This window comes from Octopus sinensis, linkage group LG20 (assembly GCF_006345805.1).
Source record: "Octopus sinensis linkage group LG20, ASM634580v1, whole genome shotgun sequence".
Classification (NCBI taxonomy): domain Eukaryota; kingdom Metazoa; phylum Mollusca; class Cephalopoda; order Octopoda; family Octopodidae; genus Octopus; species Octopus sinensis.
In genome coordinates, this window is record NC_043016.1 from 6,343,839 (window position 1) to 6,360,928 (window position 17,090).

The following is a 17,090-nucleotide window of genomic DNA, read 5'->3' on the forward strand; positions in this document are numbered from 1 at the left end:
CCCCAACTCAAATGAAACTTACATAAAGCTGCAAAGGAAAGTGCAGACTGCTCTAAGGAAAATTAAACAGGAATGGTGGAATGATAGAGCAAAAGGGGCACAAGAAGCAATTGATAGAAATAATGCCAAGGCTTTGTACTTTTATGTTAAGGAGGTATATGGCTCAAAATCTTCTTCAGTAGCTCCAGTGGGAACAGCAAATGAACATTTGCTTCTGACTGACACCGCTTCTATTCATAAGCGCTGGGTAGAACATTTTTCTGCACTTTTGAATAAACCATCCTCCGCTGACATGAGGATGGTAGCAAAAAAACACCTTCCAGTTATAGAAGAGATGGTATTTGAACCAACTCTAAGTGACATTTATATAGCTGTGAATAAACAATAAGCCTCCAGGGTCTGATGGAATCTGTGCAGAAGTCTTGAAATATGGCAGTGACAAAATGTTTGAACTCTTAAATTTATTAATTAGTCACTATTGGAGAACCGAGAAAGTACCTCATGACTGGATTGATGCCATTTTTAGTCTCCTTGTATAAATCAGGGCCAAAGGATCTGTGTGGTAATTTTCTTGGGATTTCGCTTTTGTCTCTGGTTGGAAAGGTACTTGCCCGCATTCTGTTAGAAGGTTTAAATACCTTCATAGTTCCACATATGGTATCTGAGTCTCAGTGTGGTTTTCGTTCCTCCAGGGGCAGAGCTGATTGTATCTTTACTATCAGACAATTGCAAGAAAAGTGCATTGAACAGAAACTTGCTCTATACCATTGTTTTATTGATTTGAGCAAAGTATTCGATACTGTTAATCGAAATGCTTTGTGGCTAATTCTAAGGAAAATAGGTTTCGCAGAAAAATTTGTAAACATGATCAGGGCTTTGTATCAAGATATGAAAGCTAGAGTTAATTTTGGTGGTAGGCTCTCTGAATTTTTTTGCTGTGAAAAATGGAGTAAAGCAAGGAGACCTTGATGTACCCACCCCCTTTGCAATATACTTTCACACCTTTTTACCATAAGAGAGATTTTTTTCTCCACGGTAACTGCAGTGTATTTGCCTTTAGCAGTTGAAATATGTATATATGTAGCCTCAGGCCTACAAAAGCCTTGTGAGTGAACTTGTACACAGAAACTGAAAGAAGACTGCTATATATATATGTGTCTATTTGTTTGTGTCTGTGTTTGTACCCCCATTATCTCTTGAAAACCAATGTTGCTGTGTTTACAACCTCGTAACTTAGCCGTTTGGCAAAATACACCAACAGAATAAGTACTAGGCTTACAAAGCATGAATCCTGCTGTCAATTTCTTCGACTAAAGGCAGTGCTCCAGCATGGCAGCAGTCACATGACTGAAACAAGTAAAACAATTAAAAACTATGCCATTTTAATCCTGAGCAATGCCGGGTATCTCTGCTATTATATATATATATATATATATATATATATATATATATATATATGTATAAAAATACAAACTGGGACAAGAACGCAAAACATTGAGGAGACGATACAAAAAACACGGACGGGACATCCGAAGCCTTCAATCTTCAGTCAAGAACTGGATCATCCTCGCAATTTCGGCTGATTAATCTTGAAATTGCTCCAATCTGGCCAGCCCCAAGGAAAAACTAAGCAAAGCACATTAGATTCCTTGGAAGAAAGCTTTGACAGAAAAACGGACATATATATATTCAGAATGAAACAATAAACAATATCACAGCTTCGATATACTGTCTACTAGATGTAAATTAATGTCACCCATTACTTGCTGTTTCTCTTGTTTTGATTTTTTTGGTATGCAAACTAGTCGGTCAGAGCAAGATATAGTCCTAAATTGTCTAAACATGCAAACATACTGACACTTTTGACAAGTACACTTCATGGTGACAATCAAAGCTAATAAAACAAACTAGTCATTTTAACTATTTCAGCACATAATGTATATCCATATGTATGTATGTGTGTATATATATATATATGTATATATGTATGTGTGTATTTGTATATATATGTATGTATGTATGTATATGTATGTGTATATATATATACATACACACACACATATATATATATATTCTTATGTACAGAGTTTTTATAGAGAAAGTAGGGCATGCATTTGAGCGGATGGTGAAGTGAGTGGTTTTGATGTGAAGGTGAGGTTAAGACAGGGTTGTGTGATGTCTCTGTGGCTGTTTAATCTATATATGGAGGATGTGATGAGAGAGGTGAATGATAGAACCCTCGGTAGGGGAGCCCAAATGGTGTGAGAAAATGGAGAGAAATGGCAGGTGAGTCAGTTGTTGTTTGCTGATGATAGAACACTGGTGGCGGATTTGGAAGAGCAACTGAGGAGACTGGTGGGAGGGCGTGTGAGAAGAGGAAACTGAAAGTGAATGTAGCCAAGAGTAAGGAGATGAGATGCTCAAGAGATGGAATTGCCAGATGAATGTGAGTATAAATGGTGAGGTGTTAGAGGAGGTGAGTGCTTTTAAGTATCTTGGATTGCAGAGGGGGTGGGTAGCCAAGGAAGTGAGTTATAGAGTGAGGGAGGGGAGTGAGGTACTGGGAGTTGTGAAATGTATGCTGAGAGGTAAAAGGTTAAGTATGAACAAGGAAAGAGGTGTGTATGAGGGCATTATTGTGCCGACAATGTTATATGGTGCAGAGAAGTGGGGTCTGAGAGAGGCGGAAAGGAGGCAACTAGATGTGTTTGAGATGAGATTTTGAGGGCTATGATTGGTGCGACACGGATGGACAGGATGAGGAATGAAGAGGTGTGAAGGCAAGTAGGAATGAGAGAAAATTTAACAACCAGAATGGATAGACAAATGTTGAGGTGGTTTGGCCATATGGAGAGAATGGATAAGGAGCGGATGGTATGGAGGGTGATGAAGGCAGAATTGGTAGGCAGCGGAACCAGAGGCAGACCTCGGTTTGTGTGGGTGGATGGAGTGAGAAAGGCTTTGATGGTGATGGTTAAAGGTATTGGAGTGAGAGAGGCAAGCGAGTTTATAAATGATGGGCAAGCTTGGAGAGGGTTTGTGGACAGATGAGTGAATTGATATTGCTCAAAGGGGCACAGAACCAGAATGATACAGCGGGGGTATACCAGCATGATGCTGTCAGGCCCTGCTGTTGATATTAGGCTATGCTTTGACCCGAACACAGGACAGGACTCACCTCTTTGAGCTGGGAAATGAATGGAATGCTTGGTGTGTGTCTTGTTGTGGCTACCCCCTCCTAAAAAAATGGGTAACAGGCCTGGGCATGTATATATATATATATATATATATACTTAAACATATATGTATGAACTTATATATATATATATATATATATATGTATGTATTTATATATGTATGTGTGCATGTTTCTATGTATACACACTCTCTCTCTCTCTTTCCGTCTTTCATACACACACACACACACACTCACACAATCCCTTATGTAAAGAAGTCACATTGGTTAAATGGGACAACCAAATAACGTTATGAGAATTGTGACAGATATCTTTGCATAGCTTTGGTGAAAGAAGGAAGATCAAAGCTCTTTGCAGTTCCTCTGATATTGGTATGATCAAATGGAGGAGGGGAATTACAGCTCCTGATTATATAAACAATCTACATGCATCTAACATTGTGGAATATTTCCATACACCAACTCTCAACTAAAGACCATCGTGATTTTGATGACTTCCAGTAATCTCACGCTTTCCTCTGGTGACTGTGGAAGAAACTACTTGGAAATGCCCAGATAGAAGTTTCCTAAGCTATGGCCGTTTTAAAGTATCTTTCTCTTTCTGTTTCTGCCTAACTTCCTGCCATCCATCTACCCATCCATCCATCCAGCCATCCACCCATCCATTCATCCATCTTATCTATTTGTCTGTCTATCATGTCTGTTAGTGAGCTTCCACTAGCAACCCACTTCAACCTGCACCATCTAATAAAGAAGCCTCTTACACAAGTAGTCACTCCACTACAAATATATTTCTTTATTGCCCACAAAGGGCTAAACATAGAGGAGACAGACAAAGGGATTAAGTTGATTACAACGACCCCAGTGCAAAACTGGTACTTTATTTATCGACCACGAAAGGATGAAAGGCAAATTCCGCCGAGGTCGACTTTGCTTTTCATCCTTTCATAGTCGATAAATAAAGTACCAGTTTTGCACTGGGGTTGATGTAAGGAAGTATTTAAGGAAGTATTTATTTACCATTACGTTACAATACCTTGCCTCAACGGGCAGGATTTGATAAATCCAAAAGCATGCAAAGTAAAGTTTGTGTTTGTATTCTCTTCCACAACAAATAGCAGTCAACTCTCTCTTAACCCTGTAGCATTCAGTTTATTCTGTCAGATGTAAAACTTTATTCACATTGTTTTGAATTGCTCATGTATTATCTCGTAGCTTTGAGATTTTGATGATATGATAGTTTATTTATAGCATGACATTGTTGGGTTAGTGTGAGAGGGTGTAAGTGGCTGGTTTGAACATAAAACAGAATATTTGGTCTGGATATGGCTTGTTTAAATGCGAAAGGTTAAAAGGTTGTTAAACCAAGTGGTGAGCTGGCAGAAACGTTAGCATGCTGGGCGAAATGCTTAGCAGTATTTCGTCTGCCGTTATGTTCTGAGTTCAAAATCCGCCAAGGTCGACTTTGCCTTTCATCCTTTCGGGGTCGATAAATTAAGTACCAGTTACTCACTGGAGTCGATATAATCGACTTAATCCATTTGTCTGTTCTTGTTTGTCTCTTCTGTGTTTAGCCCCTTGTGGGTAGTAAAGAAATAGGTTGTTAAACCAAGCAACATATTAGCTCTACTGCTTTTTTTCACTCATCAGCCAATGAAAAATGGATGATGGTATTTTACCATATTACCAAGGTGAGTGAAGATATATTTTATTGGATTCAAAGATACATCAGCCACCCTTGACTGGGTGTTTGCAAATCAGAAAGACATCAGCAGGCCTTTTAATCAGTTATTTCTTATTACCCTTCCATGACACAATCATTTAAATCCAAGTATTTCTTTGATTGGCATCAGAAAATCTCAAATGATCAAGCTTTTTGATATTGCAACAATACTGGTTTGGGAAATGGTAAACTTTTTCTACTTCTCCAACTGTAGATATTAATCATTAGCATTGCAAAACAACAACCATTGCACCAACATCTTCTTAAGCCTTTTCACTTTACTAATATATTTGTAATGATAAAGCTTTTAGTTGAAGTCATGGGTCACCGATTGTAGCTGGAGAAATGGATTTGTAAACAATATTATGAAATGTCAGAGTCAGCCGCTGTAATGATAAAAATTTGTTGTTATGACAGCAAGTTGTAAGATGTGAAAGATGAACAATGCATGAAGTTTTAAGGAAGTATTCATTTACCGTTACGTTACAATACCTTGCCTCGATGAGCAGGTTATGATAAATCTAAAGACATGCGAAGTAAAGTTTGTGTTTGTGTTCTCTTCATTGTTTAGTAGTAATTATGGAGAGAGATAGAATGATGTTGTAAGAGAACAGAATTAGAGCTGGTGAGAGTTGTAGGGTGTTGTCTCATAGTTGCTGACAGTAAACTTCATTTCTGTTGCTGACCATTATCTTTAGTAGAAGCATTCCTTGTGATCATGATTCTAGCAGCCCATTCCCTAACTGAGTCATCATGAGCTGCCTCGCTCAGTTGTCGCCAAGTGACTACTTGGTTGAGTTGTCTCCATGTGACTAGTCTCGTTGAGTCGTCACTGACTGTGACTAACTGATTTTTGCTTGGGGAATGCTTGCTTTTATAACTAGCCAGAAGGATAAACATATCATTGAGAACAATAGATTTAGTTGGTGGTTTTGTTATCTCTATTCTAGCTTTTGGTGAAGTAGAAGAGGTTAGAAAGGGTCAAGTGGTGAAAACATTATTTTGGTCCAGCTAAAGGCATCTGGGAAATGTAAAACTGCTGTCAGAGAAAAAAACCATTGTTCCATCGTGGGAAAAGTTCTGTTGCAGTGTTAACTTCAATTTGACTATGGTGGATCGAATCCACTTCATGCATGCAAGATCCACTACATATTTATCTAATCAAAAGTCACTCTCTTTATGAACCATAAATGGAATCAATCAAGCATCAAAATCTTGAATTTAAAAATGTAATCTTACTTCTTCATAACATCAAACAAGACTCAATGCTTTTATAATACCAAGTATTAGAAGTCAGACAGCTATTCACACTGGGAGTATGAACTCTAAACCAATGAGCATACATTGTTTACCTATAGCTATTGCATGCACTATATACTTGTATCTGTGGAGATGCAATGGCCCGGTGGTTAGGACAGCGGACTCACAGTTGTAGGATCGCGGTTTCGATTCCCAGACCGGGCGTTGTGAGTGTTTATTGAGTGAAAATACCTAAAGCTCCAAGAGGCTCTGGCAGGGGGTGGTGGAGATCCCTGCTGTACTCTTTTGCCACAACTTTCTCTCACTCTTTCTTCTGTTGGCCTGCTTGCTTAGCCAGCGGGGTGGCGTCATTTGAAGGCTAAAACAATGTAAAGCACATTGTGACCAGCGATGTGTAGCAACATCTGATAGCATGGTCAGTCATGGTGATCACGGTGATATACCTGTATCTATATTGTATGTTCTATATCTCTAAGAATAAGGAACATTATATACTTACAGCTATAGGGTACATTATACACCCATATCTAAAGGGTACATCATATACCTGTATATATAGTATAAATTACATATTTGTATTTGTGGTAGACATTAAATCGGGGAAAAGTAGTTTCCCATTGTAACAATTTACTTTCAATTTTTTTATTAAATTTTCCCTCAATGTACATACATATGTACATACATTCATACATACATACAGACATATATACATACATTCATACATACATACATTCATACATACATACATTCATACATACATACGTATGTACGTATATACATACATACATACATACATACACACATACATACATACATACATACATACATACATTCATACATACATACGTATATACACACATACATACATATATACATACATACATACGTATGTACATACACACACACATACATACATACATGTACACACATACATAGATACATGCATACATACATACATACATACATACATACATACATACATACATACATACATACACACCATCATCATCATCATTCTCTAACATCAATTTTTCTTAATCTCTTGAATAGAAATTGTTGATGTAAATTTTCTACAGCTGGATGCTCTTTCTGTCACCAAACTTCACCTGTTTCAAAGCAAGGTAACATGTCCCCATGATCAGACATGTTTTCCATAGAAGAATGGAAATAAACAACACTGCTTCAATAATGGGGGACACTTATTTTGAAACTATCATGTAGTGTTGAGGCTAGGAGACAGTAGCACTGACACACACGCATATCTATCTATCTATCTATCTATCTATCTATCTATCTATCTATCTATCTATCTATCTATCTATCTATCTATCTATCTATCTATCTATCTATCTATCTGTCTGTCTGTCTGTCTGTCTGTATATATATATATTCCAAGAAAGTTGGAGGCTGTGAATCCAACCAACTAAGGGATAATATCTACCCAATATACTTCTGGTAGAATACCCAATTATTAATACACAAGTGCTTTTTATTGCATTGCAGTTACATTACTGAGTGTACTAAATGGGTGAGGGTAAAGAGATATTTTACCATTAATTTATAGAGCAGTAAGAAAATGGAGGGGATCAATAGGTGGGAAATCATCATCATCATCGTTTAACATCCGTTCTCCATGCAAGCATGGGTTGGACGGTTCAGCCGGGGTCTGGGAAGCCAGAAGGCTGGACCAGGCTCCGGTCTGATCTGGCAGTGTTTCTACAGCTGGATGCCCTTCCTAACGCCAACCACTCCCTGAGTGTAGTGGATGCTTTTTACGTGCCACCTGCACAGGTGCCAGGCGAGGCTGGCAACGGCCACGATCGGATTGGTGCATTTTACGTGCCACCAGCACGGAAGCCAGTCTGAGTGGCGCTGGCATCGGCCATGTTCAGATGGTGCTTTTTACGTGCCACAGCTCAGGGATCACAACTGCAGTTTCCATTGATTTTGATGTCGGTGTACTTGACTCAATGGATCTCCTCAAGCACAGGGTCGAAATGGTGTTTCTTCACTTGCCACCTGCACAGGAGTCAGTCCAGCGGTCCTGGCAACTGCTGAATGCCAGTCATAGGATTGGTTCAATTTCGATTCCGATTTCACTTGCCCCAACAGGTCTTTGCAAGCAGAGTTTAGTGTCCAATGAAGGGAGGTTGGCATGGGTGCCTGTCGTCGGATGAGGTTCAATTTCGACTTTGCTTGCCTCAACAGGTCTTTGTGTGTCCAAGGGAGGAAAGACATGCATAAGTGGGCTGGACTCACTTGTCCTGCCGGGTCTTCTCACGCACAGCATATTTCCAAAGGACTCGGTCGCTAGTCATTGCCTCGGGGAGGCCTAAATTTCGAAGGTCATGCTTCACCACCTCGTCCCAGGTTTTCCTGGGTCTACCTCTTCCACGGGTTCCCTCAACTGCTAGGGTATGGTACTTTTTCACACAACTATCTTCATCCATTCTCGCCACATGACCATATCAGTGCAATCGTCTCTCTTGCACACCACAGCTGATGCTTCTTAGGTCCAACATTTCTCTCAAGGTACTAACACTCTGTCGAGTATGCACAGTGACATTACACATTCATCGGAGCATACTGGCTTCATTCCTCGCGAGCTTATGTGTGTCCTCAGCAGTCACAGCCCATGTTTCACTGCCATGTAGCATGGCTGTTCGTACACATGCATCATACAGTCTGCCTTTTACTCTGAGCGAGAGGCCTTTAGTCACCAGCAGAGGTAAGAGCCCCCTGAACTTTGCCCAGGCTATTCTTACTCTAGCAGTTACACTTTCAGCACACCTGCCCCTGCTACTGACTTGGTCACCTAGATAACGGAAGCTATCAACTACTTTTAGTTTTTCCCCCTGGAAAGTGACGGAAGTTGTTCTCTGCACATTTTCAGTGTTTATTGCTCCTGAGCATCTGCCACATACAAAAACTATCTTCCTATTTAGCCTTCCTTTGATATTGCTGCACCTCTTATGTGTCCACAGCTTACACTGGGTACATCTTATAGAGTTTCTACCTACGCCTTTTCTACAGATCAAGTAGGGCCATATACCTGAAGGCATTTGTGGTTTGTCTACCTTCCAGCTTATTAGGACTTTGGTTTTAGCTAGGTTGACTCTAAGGCCCCTCGATTCTAATCCTTGCTTCCACACCTGAAACTTCTCCTCCAGTTCTGATAGTGACTCAGCAATTAGAGCAAGGTCATCAGCATAGAGGAGCTCCCAGGGGCAACCTGTCTTGAATTCCTCCATAATTGCCTGGAGGACTATGATAAATAGGAGGGGGCTGAGGACTGAACCCTGGTGGACCCCAACCTCTACCTTGAATTCTTCAGTGTACACGTTGCCAACCCTAACCTTACTTACAGCATCCCTGTACATGGCTTGCACAGCTCTCACCAGCCATTCATCTATCCCTAGTTTCCTCATTGACCACCAGATAAGGCATCGGGGGACCCTGTCAAAGGCTTTCTCCATGTCAACAAAAACTAGGTACAGGGGCTTATCTTTGGCTAGGTATTTCTCCTGCAGCTGTCTCACCAGAAATATGGCATCAGTGGTGCTTTTCCATGGTACGTATGTGTGTGGGTGTATATATATATATATATATATATATATATATATATATATATATATATATATATTATATATATATATATATGTATATATGTGAGGTGTGTATACATACATACATATATATAAACTTACTTGGAAATGGATGCGTTGCATTCAATCAAGTAATATATAATATCACTGTTTAAGTTGCCTAATAGTGGTTTTATCTCTAATTTAATTTTTATATATATATTTTATATATATATATATTTTATATATATAATTTTTATATGACGTTAAACGATGATGATGATGATGATGATGATGATGACCTTCGAACTCTAGGTCTCACCAAGGAAATCATATATCAGAAAGCAGGGGTTAAGTGACCCATCCGTTTGTGTCCGCTGTCAGACTCGTCTGGCACCTGTGCCGGTGATACGTAAAAGCACCATTCGCTCGTGGCCGTTTGCCAGCTCTGCCTGGCCCCGTGTCGGTGGCACGTAAAAGCACCATCCATTCGTGTTCGTTGCCAGCCTCGCCTGGCCCCGTGTCGGTGACACGTAAAAGCACCGTCCGTTCGCGGCCGTTTGCCAGCTCTGTCTGGCCCCGTGTCGGTGGCACGTAAAAGCACCATCCGTTCGTGGCCATTTGCCAGCTCTGTCTGGCCCCGTGTCGGTGGCACGTAAAAGCACCATCCGTTCGTGTCCGTTGCCAGCCTCGGCTGGCCCCCGTGCCAGTGACACGTAAAAGCACCGTCCGCTTGTGGCCGTTTGCCAGCTCTGTCTGGCAACCGTGTCGGTGGCACGTAAAAGCACCATCCGTTCGCATCCGTTGCCAGCCTTGGCTGGCCCCCGTGCCGGTGACACGTAAAAGCACCGTCCGTTCGTGGCCGTTTGCCAGCTCTGTCTGGCCCTGTCTCGGTGGCACGTAAAAGCACCATCCGTTCGTGTCCGTTGCCAGCATCGCTTGGCCCCGTGCCGGTGACACGTAAAAGCACCATCCGTTCGTGGCCGTTCGCCAGCTCTGTCTGGCACCTGTGCAGGTGGCACGTAAAAAACACCCACTACACTCGCGGAGTGGTTGGCGTTAGGAAGGGCATCCAGCCGTAGAAACACTGCCAGATCTGACTGGGCCTGACGAAGCCTTCCAGCTTCACAGACCCCAGTTGACCCGTCCAACCCATGCTAGCATGGAAAGCGGACGCTAAACGATGATGATGATGATGATGATATATATATATATACATATATAATCAAAAGAAGCAACTAGGATATCCAAGGTAGTGTAGTACAATCGTTTCATGCTACTTCATTTTATTAAACAATGTAATTATTACATCAGTTTTAAAATTTAGATTGCTTTACATTTTAAAACTGATGTAATAATTACATTGTTTAATAAAATGAAGTAGCATGAAACGATTGTACTACTCTACCTTGGATATCCTAGTTGCTTCTTTTGATTATAATCATCCCATTTGATTTATATGGATAATACCATACCAAATTCCGGTGCCTTTAACTTAAGTATATATATATATATATATATATACACACACACACACACATATATAGCATCTAAATTTGTTTATGGGGGAAACATTTTGAATATGCAAATAAAGCTCCTATCCCATTATGGTGGCTACAGTTTAATGATGTTGACTGGTGAACCAATTTTTTGAGGTTGCACCAACCTGTACTGATATAATGCAGGATAAATACTGCAATAATAAGAATAATCCAAGGATTATTGTTATTATTACTATATATATGTGTCTATATATATATATATATATATATATATATATTATATATATATATATATATATATATATATATTATATATATATATATATATAATATATAATATATATAATTCAAAATAAGCAACAAGGACATCCAAGGTAGATCCTTGTGCTTATTTTGATTATAATCACCCCATTTGATTTATATGGATAATACCATACCAAATTCTGGTGCCTTTAACTTAAGTACCATATTCATCTGAATCTAAATTTTGCTGAACTTACACACACACACACACACACACACACACACACACACATATATCTGAATATGAAACAGAAGCAGCGCTAGCATAATAAACATTATCAACCACATATACTTAATGTATGCATGTTTGCATATAAGTATGTGTGCATGTGTGTGTGTACGCATATGTGCAGGTGTCTGTTAGTGCCTATGCACAAATGTATTCTAACCAGTTGCCTAACTCTAGATATTTATTCTTATGCATCTGTGTACATCCAAATATATTTGAATAATGCCATTGACAAACCGCCTAGTTCGGTCACTGACCTCCCTTCCTTGAAATGACCAATATTACCTCCCCTTCCCTCTCACACTATTTTTTACTTCCATCCTTCAATCTCACTCTATCCTAAGTTCTCTTCATTTCTCCTTCCTGTCACCATTCTCTCTTTCACTACTTTCATATGCAGCATGGAGCAGCTAAGGTTTTAAATCCCTACTATTTTCTGCCATAATCTATTCTGTCAACTATACATTTGTGGACTGAAAACAAACAGCACTTTTTCTTGCACCATGACAAAAAATATTGGATGTTCTTTTCCTACTGAAAAATGAATTTAAACAAAAACTGTAACACTTTATAAAAATAAATACAATTTTTTTCTAATACTTTGACCTCCACCAATTTTCTGGATTCTACAATTTTACCTTTGTGTATAACCCTTTAGCATTCAGATTATTCTGTTAAATCTAATCCTTATTTATTCACATTGCTTTAAATTAATTATGGATTATCTCATAGCTTTGAGATTTTGATGATGTGATTGTTTAATTTTCGAATGACATTGTAGGAGAGGTGTGAGAGATTAGATTTGACCAGTTTGAGCATAACAAAGATAGAGCTTTTGGGTTGGATATGGCCAGATTAAATGCTAAAGGGTTGATGTGTAAGTGACCATCCCATCTATGCTCTGTTCCTTGTTACTTGTGAATATGCCCTGGCACTTCATCACCATCTCTCTCTCCTGCTCTCTCTTGCACTTTTGCTGTTTCTCTCTCTCTCTGGCTTTTCCTTCCGACTGGATAGCCATGTATCTCCTCTACAGCAGCACATCTATTTCTGCCCTCATTCTTGATCACTCTATGAAACGGAAAATAAGGCTGGAGAAAAAATGCCTGTCGCAAAGTGTGTTTCGTAAAAGATGGAAGTCTATAGCAAGTATGTTGCGAGTGAAAGAACCTGTTTAAACGAGAATATAAAAAAGGAGAAAGCAAAGTCTTCAGTGTGAGTTTGTGGTTTGTGGGGTCAACTGCGTCCTCCACTTCATTTTTTGTTAATCACTCATTCTCATTTAATTGTGTATATTTTAATTGTTTGTTTATTCATACGTTTCGTCTCATTCGATACCCTGACCCCAACATTTGTTTTGTCTGTCCTCGTATCGTCCCCTCTTTTTCTCAACCTTATGGTGAATAAAAAAATTCTCTCTCTCTCCTTCTATTGCTTTTCCCTCTGACTAGGTAACCAAGTATCTCCTTTACATCAGCACACCTGTTTCTGTCCAATTTCTCATACCCCCCACTCTCTCTCTCCCCAGGTAACCATGTAACTCCTTTATAGCAAGACACCTGTTTCTGCCTCTCTGTTTCTCTGTCATGCCCTAGCTGTTCATCATTTGACACTAGATCCTCCAATACCCCCAGGACACTTGTTTCTGCTTCTTTGTCTCTTTGTCACACTCTAACCTTATTTACATTATTTACATTTGATGGATATTTGTCCTCATTTTGTTTGTTGTTAACACAATGTTTCGGCTGATGTACTCTCCAGTCTTCATCAGGTGTCCTGGGGAAATTTCAAACCTGAGTTCTCATTCCTAAGGTATTTTTCTGATGTTAATTATTATTATTATTATTTATTATTATTATTATTATTATTATTATTATTATTATTATTATCATTATTATTATTATTATTATTATTATTATCATCATTATTATTATTATCATTATTATCATTATTATTATTATTATTATTATTATTATCATCATTATTATTATTATCATTATTATTATTATTATTATTATTATTATTATTATTGTATGTTTGACTTTTGCTTTACATTTGTACAAGTTGCCTCCAAGTCTCACCCAGAGACCTCATGAGACAACAGGTTGGAAGTTCATGTTGGTGTTATGCCGAGGGTGTCATATATTTGGTTTTGTACTAAGTGTTGTACTAGTGAATGTTTAAGAAACCACAAGAAAAGTATGCTTGTTTTAAAACTTGAGATTACATAGAAAGTATTTTGCGTAGGATACAAGCAGTTCCCATGAGCACTATCTTTTGAATTTCTACCATTTTGGGGTTTCCTGGTATCTGAGTTAGGCAGCAATTTTCTTATTTGTATTTACGGTAAAATATTTTTTACCTTCACCCATTCAATACAATAAATGAACTAATTGCATTGCAATTAAAAGCATTTATGTATTTAATATTTGGGTACTTTACCAGCAGTATATTGGATAACTGATATCCCATAGGGGGTTACACTCATAACCACTATCTCACTTTGTAGTATATATATATATATATATATATATATATATATATATATATATATGCATGTATGTATGTATATATGTATATATATATATATATATATATATATATATATATATATATATATATATTATATATATATATATTTCAAGACAGGATGCCCCTGGGAGCTCCTCTATGCTGATGACCTTGCTCTAATTGCTGAGTCACTATCAGAACTGGAGGAGAAGTTTCAGGTGTGGAAGCTAGGATTAGAATCAAAGGGCCTTAGAGTCAACCTAGCTAAAACCAAAGTCCTAATAAGCTGGAAGGTAGACAAATCACAAACGCCTTCAGGTAGATGGCGCTGCTCAATCTGTAGAAAAGATGTAGGTAGAAACTCTATAAGATGCACCAAGTGTAAGCTATGGACACATAAGAGGTGCAGCAATGTCAAAGGAAGGCTAAATAGGAAAATAGTTTTTGTATGTGGCAGATGCTCTGGTGCAATAAACACTAAAAATGTGCAGAGACCATCTTCCGCCACATTCCAGGGAGAAAAACTAGAAATAGTTGATAGTTTCCATTACCTAGGTGATCAAGTCAGTAGCAGGGGCAGGTGTGCTGAAAGTGTAACTGCTAGAGTAAGAATAGCCTGGGCAAAGTTCAGAGAGCTCTTACCTCTGCTGGTAACAAAAGGCCTCTTGCTCAGAGTAAAAGGCAGACTATATGACGCATGTGTACGAACAGCCATGCTTCATGGCAGTGAAGCATGGGCTGTGACTGCTGAGGATATGCGTAAGCTTGCAAGAAATGAAGCCAGTATGCTCCGATGGATGTGTAATGTCAGTGTTCATACCTGACAGAGTGTAAATACCTTGAGAGAAAGGTTGGGCCTAAGAAGCATCAGATATGGTGTGCAAGAGAGTTGTCTACACTGGTATGGACATGTGGTAAGAATGGATGAAGATAGTTGTGTGAAAAAGTGCCACACCCTAGCAGTTGAGGGAACATGTTGAAGAGGTAGACCTAGGAAAACCTGGGACGAGGTGGTGAAGCACGACCTTTGCTCTTTAGGTCTCACCGAGGAAATGACCAGAGAACGAGACCTTTGGAAGTATGCTGTGCGTGAGAAGACCCGGCAGGACAAGTGAGGCCATAACCTGTGACCTCTACCTGGGACATAGTCAGTCCACCAGTGCATACCTTTCTTCTTGGGACACAAAGCTCTACTTGTGAAGACCTGTTGAGGCAAGTGAAAATCAAAATCGAAATCGATCAACATCAATGGAATTTGTAGCCGTGATACCAGTGCCGGTGGCACGTAAGGGAACCATCCGAACGTGGCCGTAGCCAGTGCCGCATCGCCTGGCATCCGTGCTGGTGGTACGTAACAAACACCATCCGATCGTGTCTGTTGCCAGCCTCGCCTGGCCTCCGTGCTGGTGGCACGTAAAAAGCACCATCCGGGCGTGGCTGTTCGCCAGTCTCGTCTGGTACCTGTGTCGGTGGCATCCAGCTGTAGAAACACTGCCAGATCTGACTGGGCCTGGTGCAGCCTTCGGGCTGCCCAGACCCGAGTTGAGCCGTCCAACCCATGCTAGCATGGAAAGCGGACGTTAAATGATGATGATGATGTATGTATATGTATATGTATACGTATATATATATATATATATTATATAATACAGTTATTTATATACATACATATGTACATCTGCATATGCATAAATATATATACATCTGAAAAATGAAGCAAGAAAATAAATGAAAAACAGAAAGGAAAATATAATTTTAGAACAGACACTGGTACCTACTTTCCTCATTTAGTTAACCAAATTATTTCCTTGACCAATGAACCCTTTGTAGTACAAAAATAAAACAATAATTCTTCAGTTTTTGGCTTATTGCCATCCACTTTTCTCTTTTTGGCTCTTCTATTACTGCAATAATAGACTATATATTATTTCACATTACTGTACATTTGTAGTAAGTTTCTGTCTTAGTTTGAACCTGAACTGTTTGTTTTCCAATGGCAAAAATTTCATAAACAGTAAAAGGATCATTGAAATTAAGTAATGACATCAACAAAAATGTGACCAATGAAATTATATGTAAACATATGATTTCACCACAGATCTATCCATTCAGATTTGTCCTGGATCTCTGTAAAAAGAGGCCAAATCTGAAAAGAAAAGATGCAGAGAGCTTGACTAACAGTCAGTTTGAGTATCAGGACATAAAGCAGTGAAGTGTGACGGCCAGTAAATACTTGCATTTGGCTGTCTCGGTAATCACAACTGTGAAAACGCTGTTTTGTAAAAAGAACTAACAATACCAACCCTAACACACTCACCACTTTTGCAGGCATATTATGGTTTCATCACCACCACCACAACCACCACCATTACCGCCACCGCCTGCACCACCACCACTACTACCGCCACCACCACCTCCATCACTGCCACCATTATCACCACCACCACCACTTAACATTTACTGTTCCATCCTCGTACAGTTTAAATGGAACTCATCGAGGCAGCTTTTCTACGACCGGATGCTCTTCCTGTTGCCAACTCTCAACTGTTTCTAAGCAAGGTAATATTTCCTCCTCACTAGATATATGTTCTTCACAGAAGACTGGAAATAAAGAACTTCATTTGTATGATGATGCAAGTTTACAACCATCATATCACGTCAAGGCACACACACACACACTTTTAACAATAAACTCAGATCAGAAACAGTAAAAGAAAAATTACTATTATTTTTCTTTGGATCCTTTCATTGTCGCTAATTTAATCCTATTGTCAACCATTCC

At 39.2% G+C, this 17,090-nt stretch overlaps 1 protein-coding gene across 1 annotated transcript in view; it reads left to right on the plus strand.

The window, feature by feature from the left end:
• LOC115222624 (nucleolar complex protein 4 homolog) overlaps positions 1 to 17,090 on the plus strand; it is a 114,417-nt gene that overhangs the window by 17,248 nt on the left and 80,079 nt on the right. The window contains exon 2 of the mRNA XM_036511574.1: positions 4,847 to 4,887. Within this exon, the coding sequence (XP_036367467.1) occupies positions 4,861 to 4,887 (27 nt within the window). The 5' untranslated portion in view covers positions 4,847 to 4,860. The remainder of the gene's footprint in view (positions 1 to 4,846; positions 4,888 to 17,090) is intronic.